The 23579-nt window shown below is 41.4% G+C and overlaps 1 protein-coding gene across 1 annotated transcript; it reads left to right on the top strand.

Moving 5' to 3' along the window:
- Positions 1–347: 347 nt before the first annotated feature.
- On the top strand, positions 348–23379 carry LGSN (lengsin, lens protein with glutamine synthetase domain). The gene is made up of 4 exons (XM_060235373.1): positions 348–499; positions 7159–8095; positions 16837–17015; positions 21741–23379. The coding sequence occupies exons 1-4, from the start codon at positions 473–475 to the stop codon at positions 22938–22940; spliced, it is 2343 nt and encodes a 780-aa protein (XP_060091356.1). The 5' UTR covers positions 348–472; the 3' UTR covers positions 22941–23379.
- Positions 23380–23579: the final 200 nt, after the last annotated feature.

The following is a 23579-nucleotide window of genomic DNA, read 5'->3' as shown; positions in this document are numbered from 1 at the left end:
TTAACAAGGTATGGAAGCACCTAGGCCAGTGGACCTGGTACCACACCGTTCTTGCTGGTGCTGGGTTCAGCTGTTTGGTTGTTCAAACGCTTAGCAATAATTTCATTCCTAAGAAATGGAATAATGAACTGCATTTTTAAAACAGCTACAAAAATGCATTTCAAACATACATATATTTATATGTATGCCTTTTGTGCACAGTTGAACAAATAGTGCAATGCTTTTGTTCTTAGGTAGTTGTTTAGCTAGAAATATTCATTTGTCAGTTGACTGTTCCAGCAAACCACACTCCTAGTTGTGATCGGTTGGGTTTGCTTTTTCTAGTTCATCACCAGCCTGACCCTTCTCAAAGAGAGATGTTCACTGAAATTCTGGGCTAGTGCATTTATTGTAGACATACCTATAAATACCGCGTGCATTTTTCTTGCCTTTAGTGATCTTGGAGAAGAGCTGGAGCCGACATGTGTGGGAGATGGACAAAGATCACCCCAGTCAGCAGGTAAAACAATGGATTGTGATTGGTGTTGATGAGGCATCTACTAATACCAAACCGTGCATGCAGTTTGCAATAAGAGCGGTACCAGAGTTGCTTGAGGTCTTGGATCTGAAACTGCTAGATTGGCAAATTTGGGGGTGTTTGATATGCTAAGAGCTTAGCAAGCAACTGCATTTTTCCTTTGAAGCTGAAAGCTTTGCTAAATCCTCCTGAGTCAGATGGTTGGCTGGGCAAAACTGGTAAATTAACTGTTCGGGTACAGGATAACCCTGTGGTTGTTAGGAATGAGCAATCTATCTTTGCAATAAAGATAGCTAACAAATTAGGGACACAATCCAGCCTTTTCTTAATTTCAGTGCAACAGGGCTAAGTGTGCTGTTAACACTGAAACCAGTAACTTTTAAAAGTGATGGATTGTGCCTATAAGTGGGAAATGGAGATATTAACAATTACAAGCACTAAGATCCTGGTGTTATTTTTTTTCAGGTTTTTTTTTAATTAATCAGATTTTTATTAACAGATTTTCAGTTTACAATAAAGAACACTGTAATCTATCACCTCAAATAATACAGCCTTAGTGAGGATATAATAAATGTAAAAAAAAAACAAGAAAAAGAAAGAGTAATCCATAAAATAGAGAACCAAGGAGCAGTCATACAATTATACTGAAGAGCATCCAGTGAAAATACATTCTATTGACTGATTCTACTGTAGGAATGTACAAACAACTGTCCCAATACTCTATTAAGAAATCCAGTTAATCAAACTCAACTAATTAGAGCTCACAGTTTTTGTATTCAGACCAGAGGAGAGAAAGTGAGCCCAGAACACATTAGAAATAGAACATATCATGATAAAAATGTTTTTTTGGGAGAATATTATTTTATTTATTTATTTATTTATTTTTATTTATATTTACATTTATATCCCGCCCTCCCCGCCTAGGCGGCTCAGGGCGGCTAACAACATTTCACATATTTAACAAAGGATAAAACTTTAAAATTTAACAATTAAAGAAATTAAACATAAAAACCAGTTAATTAAGTTAAAATATTTAAAATACATAATTCATTACATAGAATAAATCTGGCAGCAGTAAACTTGTTTGGCGCTGGTTCTGCCAGTTTAGATTAATCAGATTTTGTTTGGTGAGATATTCCACTATTTGGAACCAGAACACAGTAAATTTTTCTCTGGTGTTATTAATGATTTGTAACAACTTCTAATAAGGTCTTTGTTTTGGTTGTTTTTAAGACTTTGTACGTTATGAATATTTAAGCAAATTTCTGTGGTATAGAATCTTTTTTGATGTTACTGTTTATTTTATTTTATTTATATCCCGCCATCCCCCCAAAGCAGGCTCAGGGCAGCTCACAAGAATACAATCACAATAACAATTAAAATTTCATATTGGAAGCACCAGCATTCATTTACGTATTAAGACATTTGAAAATTGTCAGCTCAAAGCTTCTGAGGCCTCTTACATAGTAATTACTAAAAGCTTCAATCTAAACACTAGAGAATAGCTAGCATTTAAAGCAACAAAAACCACTGAACTTAAGACAGCCAGCCATCTGCTTAAAAAAAAACCCATTAAACAACAAAATAACAAATAGTGAATTCAAACAAACAATTTTCAGGAACCAGGCAAGTGGGCAATTTTTTAAAGTGCCAGGCAATCCACTAGCTGTAAGGAGAGAGAGGAGAAGAAAGTTCCAAGGAGGAAGTGTCACCACAGAAAACATCCTGTTTCTAGTTATTGCCTCCTAATTTCAGAAGGTGTGATGCACAGAAGTACTACTGAATAGGGATGGGCATGAACCAGGAAAATGGAGGTTTATGGTGGTTTGTGGAGTCTCACAAACCAATGTTCACAACCTCCATGAACTATTCCATTTACCAAACCAGTTTGGGTTCATGAGGTTGGTGAAGGGGGCATTTTAAATGCCTTCCCTCCCCTCCCCAAGTCATGCTGCAGTGGCAGCATGCCTCCAGGAGCAAAGGGAAGGCATTTAAAGAGACCTACAAATGGAATGAACTAGCACAAAAAACATGGTAGTTTGTGGGAAGTTCACAAACAACATGATTCTCCAAATCATGGTTTGTGTACCAATGAACCAGCTGAGTTCATCATAAACTTTGGGTTGTAAGTTGGTTCATGCCCATCCCTACTACTGGAGAACTTAGTTGATGTGCTTGTTCTTTTAAGTCCCCTTAAAAGGGGACTTAAAAGTTTCAGATACACCACAATAATACTACAAGCAGCTTTACATTACTGCCATTTTTTCGTAGTTATGATATTTGTATTCAGAATAAGTTTAGTGAACAGGAATTCTTTCCATGCAAGTCATCATGCACAGATGGGTAGCTCTGTTACAGAGCTGCTACCTTGATAGCAAAATAGCATTGATGGTGAAAGTTGCTAATTCTGTTCTCTGACTCGCAAATCTCACCATCAACAGAACCATCATGGGAAGCCCAGTGAGTCTAATTCAGACTAGAAACGGACTACTGTTTTTAAGTCTACACTGAAGATGGCATGATCAATTTATATTCCCATGTGCAGTAAATTCTCATTACTTTTGTTCTACCACTTTTGGAGCATTATAAAAACCTGTGAAACACATTTGGTCAGAGATGATAAGTGAGAAAAAAAATAAGAATGGACACCAGTAAAAATATGCCTGTAACACACCATATTCAACTCTGTGAAAAATAAACCTTCTAGCTCTAATTTAGTATTAGTGCTTAAATCCAGCAAACTTCATTTTGAAACAGCTGGTATTTGTTCTGTACCCTGAAGCTTTGGCCTTATTTTTAAGAAATTCCCTTAACTCCTCTGATTTTCAGATAGTGTTTTTAGAGCAAGTACAATTACCTGCCTTGTTATATTTCATTTTCCAAAGATTTCACTAAGAATTGCCTTATCACCTTCTATACACAGATAAAATATTGACTTCCCCCTCCACTTCTGCTTTTCTTTTGCCAAAGACATGTTATAGATCAATTGTAATTTGCTTTATGCCCTGGGAAGTCTGTCTTCTTACTAATAAGATCAATCTACACAAACCATTGGATGTATTCATACTGTAGTTAGAGAGTATACACTAGAAAACACACCATGGTCCTAAAACTTTACTATTTTCAAAAAAGAATTCTGATAAGAAGCAATTTCAAGAAAGCCAGTAAATGCTTTAGCTTTGATCCAGGTTAGTATTTCCATGTGTGGAAAGATTTCCTGTTTCTTTCCTTGGGGAGGGGGGGATTGGTTCTCTCAGGAATGGATTTAGAGGACACTTCAGGGTAAGGGGGGAGAGAAAGTAATGCTCTCTGTGTCTGTCAAAATAGGCCTTTTACAAGCAAGAGACCTTTATAAAGCAAGGGGGGGGAACTACTGAAACATGCAATGTTCAATGCATGTCTTGCTTGTGAGAGTCCAGAAACACATCTGGATTATTAGATGGATCAGATCCTGCAAAGTGGTAGTGACATCTGTATTTGCTGGCGGCTTTGCACTATCATTCTAATTGTGTTTAATTCAACACATTACTTTGGATTAGCAGCAATTCATAATTTTTGGAACTGTTCATATTTGGAACATTTTTGCATAACCAGAAAATACGTTGTGCAAATGGTTTGTCCATATTCTCTTATACTAAACAAAATCCAAATCATATATGATATTTCAATTCCTTTTGATAGACCAAACTAAATTGTACATCTTCTGTGGTGAACTCTACATTGTTCTTATCTCTTTGTCACTTGTAAGTCTTAATTTGTGTCACAGTTCATCACACCTCAGTCCCAATCAGTTTTCAAGGACAGGTCTTGATACAGTATTCACCCACATAACATAACACTAACCGCCACTGTTCAGCTTTACATGGCTATGTTAAGTGAGCTAAGGCCCTTAACGCATGTCTGTTTTACTGTGCATCACCATCAGGTTTTTTACTCCTTCCACATTACCCCTGCACATTCCAATCACATTTTGTTTTTCTTTCTGCATTGATTCCCCAGCTCTTCAGCACTGAGCCTACTTTCAGTTTGCTGTTTCAAACTACTTTTATGAAGATTCTTCTTCTGTTCACTTTCAAGATGAAGGCAATTTAAAAGCATACACATTTATTTGGCTTTTTCCTCCCCACTTCGCTCAGAAGCAGTTAGTCTTTCCTTATTGTTCAGTTTTGCACTGGGTGTGACTTTTGAAATAAGATATTAGGGAAGTAATTGCCTTTGTCGGACTTGTTTGCAGGAATGGCCAGTTAGTTCAGTTGGTTAGAATGCAGTGCTATTAAGTGCTCACCTCTGCAGCACATATACTAAAAAAATTGCTGTCAGTGCTATTAACTGCCAGGTTGTTGGCTTGATTCTCCATTTGGGCAAGTTCATTTTTGGATAAAAAATTAATTATCTTTTAAATTGACCCTGACCACAAACATTTTAAATGTGAGGATGATGCTGTGGAACCTGCTCTGGGGCAGATGCAGACTTAAAAAAAAAGGTCTGGTACTTCTCAATGTCTGGCTTTCCCCCCTTGCTTGTCATCTCATTTCCAAATAATGCAGTGGGGAGGGGAGAAGCTGAGGTTGCAAAGCATTGACATCTTCATCTCCCCTCCCTTGTGAACCTTCTCCACCAAGCTGCTGTACAGCAACCTCCCTGCTGCCTCTCTGGCCAAGTGGTTGGTATCTCTTCTCCTGGGGAAAGGCATCTTTTAAAACTTTTAACTGCACACATGCATGCCACCTCTTGCCAAAATGTTTAAAGCATTCCCTGCCAATGATTTTTTTTCTCCAACCATCCCACCTAAGCTAAACTAAACTCACCTTTAAAAAATTGTACAGATGGAAAACCTAAACAATGGTGGTGCTTGTACACCAATAAAGGTGGGAAGACCACTAATCGCAACCCCCACAGTAAATTCAGCTTGAAGGATCTCCCATTTCAAAAGACACACACAGTGTGAAATTTACCAATCAGGAGAGAGCAACCCTGCAACATTATCCAGGTTTTATCACTAATATGTAGAATATATACTCCTTGATTCCCAATAGAAAACCAGAGGGGTGGGGAGGTGCAGAGTGCAGGCAAAGCATTTAAAGTAAACCCCAACTGACTTAACTTCAGTGAAAATCAGAAGTAAGCTATGTGTGCATAAATGGCCATAGAATTGTGAACATATGAGACAATGCATAGCTCGCCTCTCAGGCTTTGGAACTCCATGTCCCAGGAGGTCTATTTTGCCTAGGAGGAAAGAAGTTCTCTCTCTTTAAATGAGGCTTAATGGGTGTTATTTATCTCAATGAAATGAAAACTTCAGCTGCCCATTTCTGCATAGTAAGCCTGTTATGAAAGCGGCAGGGCATTTTTCTCCAGGCTTGTTGGCAGCCCTTGTTTTGTCACATTCTCTCTTAGAAACCCTTGCTTTTCTGGGGACCTTTGAAAGAGGCTGAATTCAACTGTTCTCCTGTCAGTCTTTTCTAGCTAATTCCTAGTTGTATCTCTGTGGTGTCTGAAAGTTCTGTTAAGCTTGTTTTTGTCATTCTTATAGACTTGGATTTCTGTTAGTATTTTTATTATTGATGCCATCATGTAATTGCTGCTTAGAGTCATGGTCTGAATTGTTTTATTTGCTTTTATTTTTTTCTGTTATTTTATTGCTGAGTGTGTATTTAAAAAAAAAAAACACTTTACATGTGATTTCAAATTGTTTTTGGTTCTGTGAGTCACCCTAGCTGCCATTCTGGCAAAAGTGTTGGGCAGAAACTTCTCAAATAAAGATGCACACATTTTTATGAAATAAGAATAAATAGAAATTCCTCTGAGCAGGCACAGAGTGCACTTTCCTATTGCTCAGAAATTGTGGAAACTCCCTAGACTTCAAGGCTTTAATGGGTGGGTTTCTAGTTCAGACAGTTTTGTTTTCAGACAGATTGGAAGTGCAGCTTCTCAGTTTTTCCTTGATCCAGATAGATGCCCTGATCCAAAGGAGCAGGCACGGATGAGGTGCACATGGAAGTCTTTCATAAAGATTAACAGCCTACCAGTCAGCTGCTTTGTAAGGAAGGGGAAGAGACTGTCCCATCCAGTTGTTGGGTGGCAGGGAAGAGCAGTGTAAGCAGTATCTGCTTTGAATTAGTGCAAAGAAATATTTTCTTAGCACCAAGGGATTTAGGTTGCTGTTCATACAAAAGAGAGAAGGATAAAGTTTTCTTTGAAAACAAAACCACCATAAAACTGATAGGAAAGTCTGTCTTTCCCAGGAGTTCTGATTTAAAGAATGGCCATTTGATGTTCTATTTGAGTTGTCCTATCAGTGCAGTGAATGACTACATCACCCATCACTTTCCAGGTTAAAAGGAATGATAAAAGGACAGAAATAAGGGATTCTAATGTTATGCCTTCACTGATTATATTCAACACTAAAATGGAAGAAATGGCCTTGAGTAATTTGTAGTCTATGGCTTACCCTTTCTTTTCTTTGCTGTTTTGTATTATGAAATGTATTGGGACAAATATAACGCTTTGCTTTTGCATTTGCTGAGTTACTTCAATGGGTAAGCACAGAAATTGTATAAAGTATACATTTTAAAGGTGGCCGCACTAATGAATGCTTCATTTGGCTACTGCATGTTGCTGATATTTGCTGATGATTACAGAGGACAGCCGAAAATGAAAATGAGGAAGTTGATGGCAACTGTCTTTGTGGATTAAGGAACAAAAGAGGAGTCAAAGTCACTGTAAAACAGATCCCCTCAGCAGAATGTGACAAAATGGACGCTTCTAATCCAGCCAATGCTTCTGATCTTCTGGCCCGAGAAAGCAAGCCTGGTTACCATTGCCTTCAAAAAACACCTGGTTTCCCATCAGGGCAGAAAGCAAATGATAGCCCTCCCAAAGATAAAAAAGAAAGCTCAACACAGGGTGGAGAGGAGATACACAAAGATGGAGAACTGTGTGAAAATATCCCAAAAAATCATGGGGTAATGGAAACTTCAAGCAAAGGGAATCAGATACTGAGAACAGACATAAATACCAAAGAGGAGAAACTTGTGTGGCTTGACATATCAAGAAGTGGGGATAATTTGGGGATAAATGAACAAAAGAAACATAATACAGCAGACGGTGACAGTATATTCCACACAACCCAGAAGAACAAACATGATGATTTAGCAGCTCTAGAAAACGACAGTAAAGATTATACTGCTCCAGGTTCTGGAATTTCCAAAGAAACTTTGCAAGAGTTGAAAAATCTGTTGAGAGAGAGCCCGCTGCTTTGTACCAGGGCCAGGAACAGTGGTAAGCCCAGTGGTATGTTTTCCAATACACTTCTGCTGAATGCTAGTGACAAGCAAAGTAGACATGTTGAGACTTTTCACCCTCATTTAAGAGGAGGTGATCAGAAAATGCCAGCTGTACACAAGCATGTAGCAGGACAACTAGGGAAGCCACAAGTGGTTCAAAGCTCAGCTGTGCTGAATAAGCAGCAATCCAAATGTGATGATACAGAGCATCCTGTTACGAGGCAGCAGACATCTTCCCAAAATATGGGCAGTACTCCAGGAATTAAATTGGACCCTACCCCTGGTCAGCATGGTAAGGATGTTAAACTTAGACCCTCAGTGTATGCTTAAGGTATGGAATCAGCTGGAAAGCAAAATTTTTGTTTATTTTAATTTGTTTTTAATATATAATATAGGTTTCTGAGTTGTCTTTCTTCATAAGACGAATGAATGAATGCTAAAATGACAGCCAAGGTGGCATAGTAGTTACACTATGATCTGCGAGATCCAGGTTTAAATTCCCGCTCAGCCATTGGAGCTCACTGGGTGACTTTGGGGCAGTCACTCTCAATCTCTCTCAGCCTAACTTACCTCACAGAGTTGTTGTCGAGAAGATGAAATGGAAAGGGAAAAGCAATGTAAGACCATTTTGGTTCCCACTAGAAAGCAAGCAAGTATAATTACATTCATAAATAAAGACTAGCATAAGCAAATAAGGCAGTACACAACAATAATCAGGACAACCCATGAATAAAAACAATATTCAACATACAGCAGCAGTAGAACCAGAAAGTTGCAAGGGGTTTCTGGGTGGGCCTCAGCATACTAAGGACAAAGATCTGTTTCTCACAAGCCACACTGGCTATGATATATCTTCTGTGCCAAGCCATTTTGGGCTTAATGAGAGTAGCACAGTTTGCATGGGGAAAGCTAGGCTTCCCAAACCTCCCGCCCTGGCGGGGGAACACTGGATTTTCAGCCTCCTCCCCCGCTCTGCAAATATTCAGAAGCGGGAGGGGGGACGATGCTTCTCCCTCACAGTGCCGGGCTGCCGCCGCAGCAACACCAGCGCAGCGCCGCCACCACAAGCGCTGCTGGCACAGGCACAGGCAGCCACCGCCATCACCGCGGCTGCGGCCCGAGCTACAGGCTGCCAGTGCCTGAGGAGAGCGGCAGAGGGTCTCCTCCCCCCCCTTTGATCCTGCCTTCTGGGAGGGACCTGCGAGATTTTTTTTTACAATAAATACCAATTGCCCTTTCCTTCCGAGGAGCGGCTGTAGCTGGGAAGGAGCGATCGGGAAAGTCAAAGGGAGGAAAGGTAAAACAGAAAAACAACAACCCCATGCAAGCCCCCCCCCCCCGGTCTGAGGCTGCCAGTTACAGGCTGTTTTCCAAATCGACACCCTCGGTTGAGATCTTTTCGCCCTCGACCCCGAAGAGAAGCTAAAACCGGCATGAGGAAGCCCACGCCTGCCCGCACTCTTTGCTTTCTTCCATGAGTGAGAAGGAAGCCGTCCACTTTCTTAACGCTTGCAAGGTCCGGGTAAAGTTAGAGAGTCCAGCGGCTCCTTTAAGACCAGCAAAGTGCTATTCAAGGTATGAGCTTTCATGTGCACGGCACGCACACCTCAAATACGCAAGGTCCGGGTAAATAATTTTAAAAGCACATTATGCGGTGGAAAAAAGGCCAGCAAGGCATCGCAACCAGCCAGGCAAGACTGCCTCCCTAGCGAGAGAGAGCATGTGACTTACCAGACTGGGGAGGGAACTGACTGCTGGGCATTCATTATTCCCTATGGAAACCGATTCCCAAAGGGAATAATGGAGAATTGATCAGCGGGTATCTGGTACTCTGGGGGGGGCTGTTTTTTGAGGTAGAGGCACCAGATTTTCAGCATAGCATCCGATGCCTCTCCTCAAAAGACCCTCCAAGTTTCAAAAAGATCTGACCGCGGAGTCCAATTCTATGAGCCCCCAAATAAGGTGCCCCTATCTTTTATTAATTCCAAGGAGGGAAGGCATTGAACATATGAACATATGAACATATGAAGCTGCCTTATACTGAATCAGACCCTTGGTCCATCAAAGTCAGTATTGTCTTCTCAGACTGGCAGCAGCTCTCCAGGGTCTCAAGCTGAGGTTTTTCACACCTATTTGCCTGGACCCTTTTTTTGGAGATGCCAGGGATTGAACCTGGGACCTTCTGCTTCCCAAGCAGATGCTCTACCACTGAGCCACTGTCCCTCCCCAAAAGGTGTGTGGTCCTTTTCAATGTGATGGACAGAACTTCCTTTGGAGTTCAATTATGCTTGTCACAACCTTGCTCCTGGCTCCACCCCAATGTCTCCTGGCTCCACCCCCAAAGTCTCCTGGCTCCACCCCCAAAGTCCCCAGATATTTCTTAAATTGGACTTGGCAACCCTAGGGAAAGCGCACACAGCAAATACTGGATGATATGATGTTTTCCTTGGAGAACAATGGAGCTACATTCTAGAATGCTTCTGTGCACATGGAAGTCACATTACTTCCTCTTTTTCCCCTTTCATTATTTTGTATAACAAGGCCCTAGGAATGGGGAGGGAGAACTGGCTTGTACAGGGTTTTCATTCTATTCTGTGGTGGGAGGAAACAAGACCTGTGTAGTCCATTCTCTAAAGACTTTGATGCAAACCAGCTTTTTGGCTCAACAAAGCAGTCAACCCAGTTGAGCTGGTCAAATCAGCTTTTTGGCTCAACAAAGCAGCAGAGCCAGTGCATCCATTAGCTAGTCTGAGGTGGCTGGCTGGACTGTGACCCTGGGGGGGAGGGTGCTGCTTTTGGCCCTCCCACCCATCCTCACCTCCAAGATGAGGGAAATAGCAAGCTCAGTGCTGCCACCGTGGGTTTCTGGCCTCAGTGCACACACATGCTGCTCATTTGCCATTGCTCCGCCCTTGCGCCTGTGCTTCCAAGCAATGGCATGTGCTCGTGCTGAGGCTGGAAGCCCTGAGGTGGCCACTGTTGAGCTTGCCCTTGCTAAGGAGGTGAGGGACAGCAGGAGTGTCTGGCCTGGGGGAACTGCCTTGTACTGGGTCCCCTGTGCCGGTGCCACAAAACAGTCAATCAATAGTTGAGTTCTGATCAAATTCAAATTACAGGCAAATCACCACTGGGTTATGTGCTTTTAATAGTCTCTGAACATCAAATGTAATTTTGTCCATAGTTTCATGGTTAACAAATGACCTATTTGATTGCAACAGCCCCCTTTCTTGATGGTTTGAAATATGTTAAAGGTTGCTTTGAGAAAAGTGGGGTTTTGTTTCTGCTAAATATGCTGATGCTTCTTGTCTGCAAATCATGCACATAATAATTTGCTAGTAACCCAAAACTTCAACAAATGATAGACATTTTCTTGCAATTTAGTAGAAGCAGCAGTTTCTGTAATTTTTAAAAGGTAACATGTGACAGTTTTCCTCAGGAACAGTCATATGGCATGACTTTGGATGAAGACAAGACATTAAAATTTTAAATCGAACAGAAGCAGCTTGATAGTGTCATCACTGCCCTAACAAATACATACATTTTTGTCTACTTTGTGAGCTGGAAAAATAAATGGATCAATAAGTCTTGAATGTAGTTCTGATTGAATTACTGAAAAACATGTGGTGGTGGATTCCTACTGGCTAGCATCTGTTTCATCACCAATACACCTTTCTGCCAATTCCCAGAGAGATTTTGCTGCTGTTTTTAAAAAGATTTTGAATGTTTGAGGTAAGGATAACGTAGTCTCAGAACTAGCTGAGCTCTAAACTTTGGAGAAAGCAAGGATGTATGGTTTGAATTAACTAGAAGTTCATCAATTATTTTTGTAATGTTATTTACTCAGAATTCAGATTCTATATATTATTGCATTGTTTTACTAATACTGAGGGGGTTTTTTTATTTATGTGATCGGTGCTTCTACTACTACTACTGAACCATCATTTGTACTTTTGCATTTGAAATCAGTTTTATATCTGAATCATGCATGGATCTCAACTAGAGATGGGCAGGAATTGATCAATGAATCACATTTCATGCATGAATTGGACCAATTCATGGTTTGTTTCAAACTAGTTTGGTTCTTGGTGGTTCATTTGGTTCATTTTTGTGGTTTGTTTTCCAGACAGCCTGGCACTAATTCAATCAATTCCTAGGCAATGCTGGTGGTGGACTTTTGGGGGCCCTATAAACACCCATAGCAGTTGTCCATAGCTTGATTGGCAGCTCTGGGAGCCAATCACAGAGCTCCCATTCTGCTCTATGGGAGCAGACATCTTGACTCAGCTGCTTTCACTTTGCAGCATGAAGAGAGAAGAAATAGCTGAAACTGAACTTTCCCAGGGTCACCTGCTTTGGGGGACTATAACTCAGACATTCCATATCCAGTCTTTGCCAAACTTGGAAGGCAGGTGGATGACAGCCTACTGAAGACTCCTGGTGAGTTTGGCATCTCCAACTCACAAGGGGCCTGTTCTATATCTCCTGAATCAAATAAACCATGAATCAGTTCAGGCAATCAAATGAACCATAAACCAATATGAACCACCATTTTCCCAATTCATGCCTATCTCTTATCTCAACAGTAGTTCCATAATAATGCAGAATGCAGTTTAAATTTTCCACAAATATGGACTACTCAAAAGCCTGTGTGTTCCACCCCATGTGTTATTACTCAGTATAATTAATGAGACCACATTCTGGTTTTGTAAGCTCTTTGCTTCCTCCTTTTCTTTGGGGCGGAAGGCAACGCTACTAAAGCTAAAGTGACATGGAGCGATCAACTACAAGGTAAGGCCTGGAATTCTCCCACAACTGCTGATTTCTAGAGATCAGTTCCCCTGCAGGAAAGAGCAGCTTCAAAGGGTGACTCTGTGGCATCACATCTCTGTTGTATTCCTGTTTTGGGTTCTCTCTCTCCCAAGCCCAAGGAAAGAGAAAAGACCCCTTTAAACACAGGCAAGGACAAACACTTTACCAAAACCCTATATCCTCTCTTCAGGATAAAATGGTAAACTCTGTGACTATTCCCAATAACTCAAGAGGCAGACCCACCCTCTGAACCTTTCAGGGAAGATATTCCAGAAGTCATCCCTGAAGGAAAGCTTGCAGCACTGAGTTTCCAAACTGAACATTTAACAGTAGGCAAGCAAGTCAAGGCACCTGAATTTAGCTTTAAGGCTGTAGACAAGATTCACACAGGATAGTTAAAAATAAACCTTGTATTTAAGTGCAAAATATATTTTTAAAGACAAGTCTTGTGAAGGAACAGCAAAACAATAAAACTACTCTTCTCCAGACCAATCACACATAGAGCATATTAGTTAACAAGATTCCAAACAAACAGGACATTCTCAAAACAAGGCAAATGCTTCAGCCAGGTGCAGCATTTGAACTGCTAGCTGCCACTGACATCAGAGGGCCAAACAGTTAACCCCTAAGCAAAGTATAGCTTAACTTAAAGAATAGAGTCAGATTGCCTCCTGGGCCCTTGGAGCCAGTCAGAATCCATGAGGTGATGTAATCTTCCTCCTTGTTGCCAGGATGACCAAATATCACATGGCTACCAATTTGTCCTTGGTTCTCAGGCTACAGAGAGTTACCTTCTCAGCTACATGAAATTTCTTAATTGGAAGCTTGTTAAGGATGGTATCAGCTTCCAGGAGGTGGTTGATAACTTTACTTGAAGGCCACAATCCATACCAATTAGCCCTTTTGATAGAAGATTTTTTTTCAGTCAAGAGGCCTAGTTGGGATGTTAAAGTCAGGCCTCTTGACCAAAGTTCTTGTTAGGAACCCAAAAGCACTACAGCCCCCTTTTCTCCCCAAACTGCCCACCCCAGGGTCCACCCCTGAAATCTAAAAAAATAAATCAATCCAAGCCAGAGTTAGCAACCCTGTATTGTACCAACTGTAAATCAAATTAATTGGCCACATGTAACTTACATTTGAATTTAAGAATGTCTCTCTTTTGTATATGATTTAAACCAAATATTAACCACCACTTTTGTTGTATAGAGCAGTGGCCTTCTGGTGGAGAAGCAAGGGAGAGAACCCTTAAATCAGAGGTGTCAAACTCATTTGTTATGAGCGCCAGATCTGGCATAAATGTCACTTTGTCAGGCCAGGCCATGTGTGCCATACAGGGTCGGCCCTAGGGCTCATAGTGCCCCAGGCGGCCGCCCCCCCACTCTCCCTGCCATCCCTTCGGGGTGGGTATTGAGGGGAAGGAGGGCGGGAGAAGCGGTGGCAACGGAAGAAGAAGGCAGCAGCGATATGGAGCGGGGAGAAGCAGCGGCAAAGGGAAGAAGCGATTTTGGGAGGGAGGGAAAGGAGATTTTTTTTTTAACAAAAAGGTGGGAGCGCCTAATTTGGCATCCCTCTAGGGCCAGTGCTATAGGCATCCAACTAGTTTGCCTAGTGGAAGAGCCAGTCCTGCTTCCATAAAATGTAATGTCACTTATAGGAGACATAGACTTTATGAAGAAAACAGGCAAACCCAATAAATGATACTATTTTTTAGTCAAAATACAAATATGCTAAAAACATTAACACTCTTACAGTATTTCCTCAAAGTATCTCCCTGATGTCCACCTCCAATTATGCATTAGCAGAAGGACATAATGCACAGCCTCTGTCATCTGGCAATAAAGGTATTGACCAGTTGCTTGTGGGCCAGATAAGAGCCCTGGATGGACCAGTTCCGGCCCATGGGCCATACATTTGACACCCCTTCCTTAATTCTTTCATCTTCTCACTACTTTCCTGCTGTTTTCTTACATACATTTGCATATACTGTTTAGTAAGTACCTGCTAATAGCTTGAAGCTGGGCTGGTTTCAAGCAAACACTTTTGTTAGTTAAAAGTCCTTTTTTGATGGGGCTATTTTGAGTGGAAAATGCTCATGAAGAGAAGTGCTTAATCCCTTCTCCATCTGTAGCTTTTCAGCCGCAACCCCCACCCACCTACTTTCCCCTCTTCAGGGTTCCAGGTGTGCGTTTGTGAAGGTAAACATTAATCTGAAATTCCATAAAGGGGAAAAGTAGCTGGGGGATTTTTAGGAGAAAAGTGGCAGAAGGGGAAAGGGTTCCCTGACCCTTCTCAATTTCAAATTGCTGTGTTTTGGAGTTGCTTTTCACTAACAAAAGCAGCCAGTGGATTTTTTTAAGTGTTACGAGTAGAGGTGGGCATGGACCACAAAAATTGAGGTCTGTGGAGATAAGTTGTTCATAGGGTTTACGAACCACAAACTTCCACAGAGTTTCCAGTTTAATGGACTGGGTTGTGGTTTGTTATGTTCATGAAGGGAAGGCATTCAATATGCCATCTCTCTTCACTTGCTGAATTGTGCACATGCTGTGGTGGCAGCATGCCTCAGTGCGTGAAGGGAAATTCCTACCCTTCATTTGCTAAGGTGAGCTGCTGCAGTGGTACACCTCAGGGAATGAAGGGAAGACAGTCCCCACCATTGCCTTGGCAATCCTTGGTGCCAGCATGTCTGGCTCATAGACTGCTCCCACAGACCACACAAACCTTGGTAGAAAACATGGTGGTTCATGAGCAAACCATGAGAGACATGATTGTAGGCTCATGTGGACTCATGGACCACAACCCAGGCTCTGGTTTGTAACAAAATTTGGTCCATGAGCTAGTCTGTGCCTATCCCTACGTGTAGATTACATCTGGTCAGATCACTTGAATTCACTCTAAATGTGAGCATAACTCCATTGTCATCTTACTGAAATCCATGTAATGCTTTGCCTAAACCTGGCACTTTACATCCAACTTAGATTTTGCTTTAGGTGGTAATTCATGGAAAATTAGTTTGTGACCTTCCCCAAAGAAATTTGGCAGTTTCCTTGAAATTATTTATCATGCTTTGAAATTTTTAAAGACATTTTCCTAACCAGAATCCTCCAACTTCACTTTGGATTATACTCTAGCGGGGAAAAATGGTGACACATCTAACTGGTACTAAGAGTAGGAATCACAAGGAAGCTAACCTGTGTAAAGAGGTCCAATGAATTCTGATATTGAATGCTTCTAGGAGCTCAATGCTAGATTTTTTTTTTTTGCAGCTTGTCCAGACCAGAGTAGCAGAAGAATAATTCACTCAGTATATTCCTTATTGCATTTGTCTTACCATCTGATGAGATAAAAGTTGCCTGCTTGCACCACCATCCTCAAAAAGACTTGTTTCAAATTTGTAGGAATGGAATTGCCATTTTTCTCTTGGCACTTCTTTTTTGTTATATATTCTTTTCATCATAGATCTGGTCTCACTATTTAGAAACAAACCCATATAGTTGTCTCCAAGATTATTTGTGCATATTGCTAATTTATGACTTATATGGTGCATCATAGTCAACCTTAAGACATGCACAGGGAATTCTAAGCTGAGCAATACCCTTCTATACTCATTGATTTGGATGGGAATATAGTGCACAGCAGCTTGTCACTTTAGGAAGGAAACAGATATTCTTTATTGTTAAAGAAATCTATACTGTAGTAGGAAAGGAAAGATAGGCATTCTAGCTATCTATCTAAGCCTAGGATGGAAAGAACTCATTTTGTTCTCTTGGAGACTGGATAGAGGGAGCAAAGAAGATAGCTAAAAGAAAGGAAGTCCCCAAGATTAGCTGTCCGAACTCAAAGAGACAGCAGCAGAACATATAAGAAGAAAGGATACAGAAAGATCTGACCTGTCAACCTTACTAGCTCTACTGCTGCCTCTCCAGTACTGCTGTACTTGGTGTAAAGAGATCATAGAACCATATAATAAAAGAGTTGGAAGGGACCTCCAGGGTCATCTAATCTAACCCTGCACTGTCCTTCACTTCTCACACTTAGAAGGTTATAATTCTGCATAGGATTGGACAGTCAGTCCACTTTCTGTTGTAGCCTTAGGTGCGCTGACAGCCATGGAGAACAATGTGCTTAAATGTACCTAGCTCCGTACTGAATTTGTAAAGTGTGATGGCCAATGTGTAACCCATGGCTTATTGTGATCAAGAATGTTTCCTTTTTTTTTTTAAGAACGAAGAAGAAATGCAGATATAAAGAACCCCAGAATACGCATTCCTCATCACTTGCTCTCTGAGATTGAACACATTATTGAACAGATGGCTAGAGAGAGCATACATTTTGTCAGATTTGAAGCCACAGATCTTCATGGGGTTTCAAGATCAAAGAGCATCCCTTCTCGCTTTTTTCGGGTACGTTTTATGTTCCACATTGCAAGTCTTCTATATTGCCCTGCTGTTCGGAGACAATCTGCTGCTGCACAAGCCTTCATCATGTACAAAGCAGTTTAAGTTTACAACAGCTATTTCCCCTTTCATTCATCAGTGCTCCTGAAGAATGCTGGCCTCTTTCAGCATCCCCACGCAGTCATTCCTTTGCCCTGAAGAAATGCAAATCTAATTAAGGCAGGCAGGCAGGCAGTCTGGGTTCTTTAGACATTCAGTAATCACCCTCCTCAGGTTTATCTTTGTACCTTTACTACATTGATAAAGATTCTGCTTTAACAGGTGTCAGCAAGAGGAAATAACAAAAGACACTGGTAGCATGTGCACAGTTTTAGCTAAGCAGAATTCTTTTGTCAATGATGAAGATACTGTTGAGATGCATGGTGGATTGAGAATAACACTGGCAGTGCTGGTGATCAAATGGCTTTTCTGTATTCTCATTTTACTCACTGGTAAGTTTCTGTTTCTTTGGAGATCCCCCCCCCCCGCCCAGTTCTACACATGTTTTGCTCCCTCTAGATGTTGATTCAATACCACACAAATTTCCCCCCCAGTATATCTCCCTGCAGATGTAAACTGCAGGTTTTTATGGTGGAGAAAAAAGCTGTGTGGTATTGAATCAACCACTAGAGGGAGCAAAATATGCACAGAACAGGAAAAAAAACACGAAGAGACAGGAACCAGTGAGTAAAATTAGAATGCAGAAAAGCCCAAACAAATATGAGTTACATTACATGGGAGCAATGTCAGAAAAGCTGAGTCACATTGTCTTTTGGGAGCAGCAGGATTGTGTAGTTTATTTTTTGTGTGATCCCTAGTATGAATGGATGGTGTTGTACTTTAATTCTAATTTTGCTAGAGGATCATGGAAATTTTTATCTGGAAATTTAGTAGCATTTGCTTTCATTTCAAACCTTTTAATGGGGAAAACATTTTCTGTTTATTTTGTTTTAGATCTTGTTAACTGTACCTTTTAGATCTTTCTTCCACTGTGAATTTAGCAGAAATAAAGACTTTAGCGGGCAATCTGCTAGCACTGAAATTGCATAGAGCACGGGGTTCTGCATGCCTTCCTTCTCTCCAAATTTTCTCAGTTGCTACATCAGTTTATTTACTTACAGGCATGCCTTTTTAAAAAAAAAATCAAGATTTTTGAGTAAGGATGCTGTTGCCACAGTGCCACTCCCCCCTTTCCCCCTTTCTTTGTTGTGTGTGTGCTAAAAGTACGACTTGGCATGTGGATGTGTGAGAACTGTCAAATTGTCCCTGTGGGAGAAAAAAAACCCCTCAATTCAAAGGCTGTGGTCAGACTGGCAGCATGGGGTACTTGGAGGTGGGGCTAAGTAGTCCATCACATTTTGTGACAGATTTTCCATCAGATTCCCATACTGATCTGGCCGTATTGCACATACTTTCTATGATTAATGTTGTGCATCAACCATGGAGCATGTCGTCTGGTCTTATTTTAAAAAAACCAATGTTGACCCTTTAAAAACATTTATTGGGTGTGCATGTGTGCCATGTGCATATGCTCTAGCATTTTAAAAGATAGAATGGTGAAACCAGAATGAAAGGTTCACACTTCCAAACCAGTTTGAGCATGCCCTGGGGGAGTTCAGATATCTGGAAAATGGGATGAATGTGTAAGGATCCATTAGCGCCAGAATTCAGTGGGTGCAAACAGATGAGCAGTTTGGCCCACCATAGGCATTCCTCCCCTCTGGTTTAAATTGATGTGATCACCCATGCATAGCTGGCTCCCTTGCCCCACTTGCTCTTACCTCACGCTAAAATGATTCCCACACAGATTCAACAGCCACCAGGAAATTCTGGTTGCTTCCCCAGTGAAGCGCTTCCATGTCCATCTGCTTGCTCCTGTGCACCATGAAAATGCATAAACAGTGTGATTGTTCCACTCCTTTTCTGGTGCATCCTTCTCCCTTCCCCCAACCCCATTCAGTGCCCCCATAGATCTGGCCAGGAGTGCATGTATGCTTGTCTGCTTCTGGTCATGCACAGTGAGAATTAGGAGGGGAAACCTAACCCAGCTGCAGGTCCGTGGCTGTGGCATGTTAGTGATGTGGATGACCAGCCACAGGTCCATGGCACTATGATAGAGCCACAATCTGATAGAAGCAAAGCAATTCAAAATCAAGTGGCTTTTTAAAAGCCAAGATACTGCCATGGCAACTTGTCCATCTGATTGCAGCCAACTACAGTCTGTTTACTCTGTCTGCAACTTGTCTTACAATGGGGTGAGTGTGACTGTGGACATTTGGTATTGCAAACTGATTTTTAAAAGTTGTTCCATTGACCAATTGCAGGCAAACAGAGAGGATTCAATTGCTCCCCCCCTAGTCAATTTCTTTCCAGAGGCTGGTGCTTAATGTTTACTCATATGTATCTCTAGCTGGCTGAGGACAATGAAGGGGGCCCAGTGGGGGCCACTCTGCAACAGTCCCCACCTGTATCTAAAATGATAACAAATATCTCCAAATCCCTTAACAATCACATTTCCATGAAAAATAAACACAGTAAAAGGGGAAAACTGGGTATTAATGCAAAGGCACATCTTCCCTACAGACTTATCTATGCAAAGAAAAAAAAAACCTCTTCGGGGGGGGGGGGGGGAACATATCAAAAGAGCCAAGCACAAATGCAAAAAGTGAAGGTTTGTGCCTCCTAAAAGTGCAAGAAACAAAGGGCCAGAGCAAAATGTTTTTTAAAAAAAGATTAGGGGAGAGAAAGAAAAAGATAGAAATTGCTGCAAGCACACTGAAAGAACAATGATTGCTCCTGTGTCTTCTTACAGAGATGTATCTCTATCAGGTGAATGTCTTAAAAGAAATAACACTTGAAAATTCGCTGACACAAGAGATAAAACTTCCTCATTACTGAGGCAGGGGAAAGGGAGGACATGGTGAGTTGGTACCAGTCATAGTCCAGTCAGCAGAACGTGAGCAGGAAGTGGAAAGGACCAACAAAAGAGCAGGAAACATTTCACATAACAAACACAACTCACATTTGAGTGATAGAAAAAGATCAGAGTAAAAGTGGCCCCAAAGGAACCAGAAAGAAAGCTGAAGGGGGAAAAACACCACAGACAAACGTGAGGCAAAAGCTAATGGCTCCAGAGAAGATGCAGAGGCCAGAGGAGAAACTACAGCCGTATGGGGTACAATGATGCCATGCAGAAAAGCCCGAACTTTACATCATACTGGTAGTGACTGCAGAAACAATACAGGATATGGCATGGCAGAATATAAGTTGTATAATAAGTATATAACACCCCCGTCCCAGCCATTTGTGAAAATGCCCACTCTTTGCTTCCCATCCCTCCATTTTCCATGCATGAACATTGAGAAATTATAAGGTATTATGGATGTAAGTCCTACTACATCTGCACTTCTTCATTAAAAAAAAATATTTTGATTATATCCCACTTTTTTGCATGTAGGGACCCAGAGCAGTTTACAAAAAAAAAAAAAATACAGTACAAGAAAAATACGGTAGGAACAGAAACAAATAGGAAAAGTAGGGTTGGGGCAGACTTCAAAAACCAAAGCTGGTTTTCATCTCTTTTTCTATCCCACTGCTGGTAGACCTTCTCCCTGGCTCTATGATATGATTTTTCAGCTTGTGCCTTTGGCATCCCCAGGACTTACCTGTAAGAAATAGAGGTGAAACAAACTCAGGGAGATGTTATTCAGTTTCTGTTGGCGAGGTAGCTAGAAGAATGTTCCCCAATTCTAACTCAGCAATATGACTTAATTCTATATATGATCTGGATGCACATAATTTACAACTGCTTTCTGAATTGGGCTACAGAGCTCAAAGCCCCAAAGTACTCTATTAATAAACATTTGGTCCCTTGCGGTGTTGCATGAACTTAGTATTTTGCTTTAAATATGTTTGTACAACAAAAAGCACTGTAAAAGTTAATGATCCACTTTGAGCCCACTCAATGGATTTAGAAGGGTGTGATTTTGCCTAGGACTGAATTGTGTACTTGGGGTATTCCCCCCCCTGCATCCTAACATGTACTTTGGGTATTATTTCTTTCCCACATTCTACCATGAATTCTTAAAGTGGTCTCCTGATGGTGACCTCCACAGACTACATTGACCACCTTCCAGGGAAAACTGAAGAGTTTAAAGACCTAAGCTACAATTCAGAAAACAGCACAACCAGTGTTCAGAGAAGTTTTCTGCCTCCTCTTACCTCAGACAGTAGCCCTTAGTATGGGATGTGGGTATGGCTGTTGAAAGAAAAGATGTTACAAGGCTTACTGGTTATATGCAACGACTTAGACTGATTTCACACTAAGGCTTGTTTCAGGTGGAGAGCCTTTTTGCCCCCAGCACTTCTCTCGGTTTTCGAACAAGCTGCCCTGGAGCTGCGAGTTGGTGCACCACTTTTCCGTGGCAAGCAGAAACCACTTGTAAGAGGATCTCGCTTGTTGTGGAAAAGCAGCACACCAACTCACAGCTAGTGCAAAATGGGTCTTAGTTATTCCTAACGGTACTCTAACCTGTGTGTTTCCTTACTAGGATCAATTGTCATAGTCTCAGCTTTGAAAACTTCCTTAGAATTTGAACCCTTATATGTATGCGGTGAATGATAATCATGATTGATAAATTAGAATCGCCAAAGAAGAATGTACAATTATATATTCTTCTTCTTGATGTTTAGGACAAAGCAATCCATGGTGTTGCCATGCCAAGAGGTTATCTTGAACTGACCCTGAATCCAAAGGATATGGAAATAAACCAAATAAGTGCCAGCAATTTCAACTGTGACATAGTCCTGAGTCCTGATTTATCTACCTTTCGAATTTTACCATGGACTGAATTAACTGCAAGAGTGATATGTGACTCCTTCACTGTAACTGGCAACCCGCTATTGACTTCACCCAGGCATATTGCCAAACAACAGCTAAACCAGCTCCAGGACAGTGGCTTCACGCTGTATTCTGCCTTCACATACGAGTTCTGTATTTATGGGATTGCTGAAGTTGTAAATTCAAAGTCAATCTCTTTTCCTGCTGCAACCTTACTGAATAATCAGGACCAGTCCTTCATTCAGGAACTCATCGATGGGATGTATCATGCCGGGGCAAACATTGAGAGCTTCTCATCTTCTACAGGGCCTGGGCAAATGGAGGTCTCTTTGCACCCTGAATTTGGCATATGTGCTGCCGACAGTGCTTTCATCTTCAGAACAGGCATTAAAGAAGTGGCCAAAAAGTACAACTACATTGCCAGCTTTTTCACTGAGGATGGATTTTGCAACTCAGGTGTTCTGTCACACAGCCTTTGGGATAGCCATGGGCAAAATAATCTGTTTTCTTTCGGTCCTGGAGGCCCCGAGTTCAGTGACAAGGGGAAGAACTGGCTTGCAGGCCTCCTGCTGCATTCTGCAGCACTCAGCTGTTTGATGGCTCCAACCATTGGCTGCCGTAAACGGTACAACATTTATAGTAAAGATTCAAAGGATACTGTGGCTGCTAGCTGGGGTTGTAATGACAACAGCTGTGCATTCAGTGTCAAAAATCATGGTGAAAAAAGAACTCAGATAGAAAACAAACTAGGTTCTGCAACAGCAAATCCTTACTTGGTGCTGGCAGCCACGATTGCTGCTGGTCTAGATGGTATCAGAAGAGGACTGACCTTCCAGGAAGGATCAGAGGAGATCTCTAATCCTACTCAGATCAAATCTGCCATAATCCCACTGAAGCTGGAAGATGCTCTCGTAGCACTTCAGGAAGATGAATGTATCAGAGAAGCACTAGGTGACACCTTTGTCCGCTATTTCGTTGCCATGAAACAGTATGAGTTGGAGACAGAAGAAACAGACTTGGAAAGGAATAAATTTTTAGAATATTTTATCTAGTATGAATGTTAAGGTTTTGAATCCTGACAAAAATCTGTGCTTCTTTTGTGTTGGGGTGAATGTGAGTGCTTTTCTATAAGGCTTTTTTCCTATATGTTTCAGAATCAAACTACACATAATGGTGAATAGATCTCCTACATATATTGAAAGTACTTCTGGCAGCTTTGGGAGCATTTCATTGATAATGGGGCACTGGCTTGGGGCGGTGGTGGAAGAGGAATTTTTCTTGTACTGTTTTTATCATAAAAATCACCTTCCTCACCGTGAGATGCTGTTTCCTAATGGCAGCAAAATTACAGGTACCCACATAATGCCTGTTTATTTCTCCCAAGGGTACCTAGTAGCTTAGGTGGGTGAGGAAGATATGCTTTGGGGAAATGGCACAGGAGGAAACAGCATCATCAACTGTTTTCTCCAAGCCGAAATGAGATTGTGTTGTTTCCTAAAAGGGAGATCCATTCTGACAGGACATCTAGTTTGGCCTTCATTCATCATCCTGTTTCACACGTTACCTGCCCTTATCTGCTTCTGCTGCTGCCCATCTATACAACAAGGATGGGTAATTATATGCTGAGACAGTTTTTTGGTATTGGAAAAGGTACAGTTTTGGAATATGAAATCTTATGTAACATTGTGAAT

Source organism: Heteronotia binoei, chromosome 1, assembly GCF_032191835.1.
Source record: "Heteronotia binoei isolate CCM8104 ecotype False Entrance Well chromosome 1, APGP_CSIRO_Hbin_v1, whole genome shotgun sequence".
NCBI classification, from domain to species: Eukaryota; Metazoa; Chordata; class Lepidosauria; order Squamata; family Gekkonidae; genus Heteronotia; species Heteronotia binoei.
This window is presented reverse-complemented; position numbering and strand designations above follow the sequence as displayed.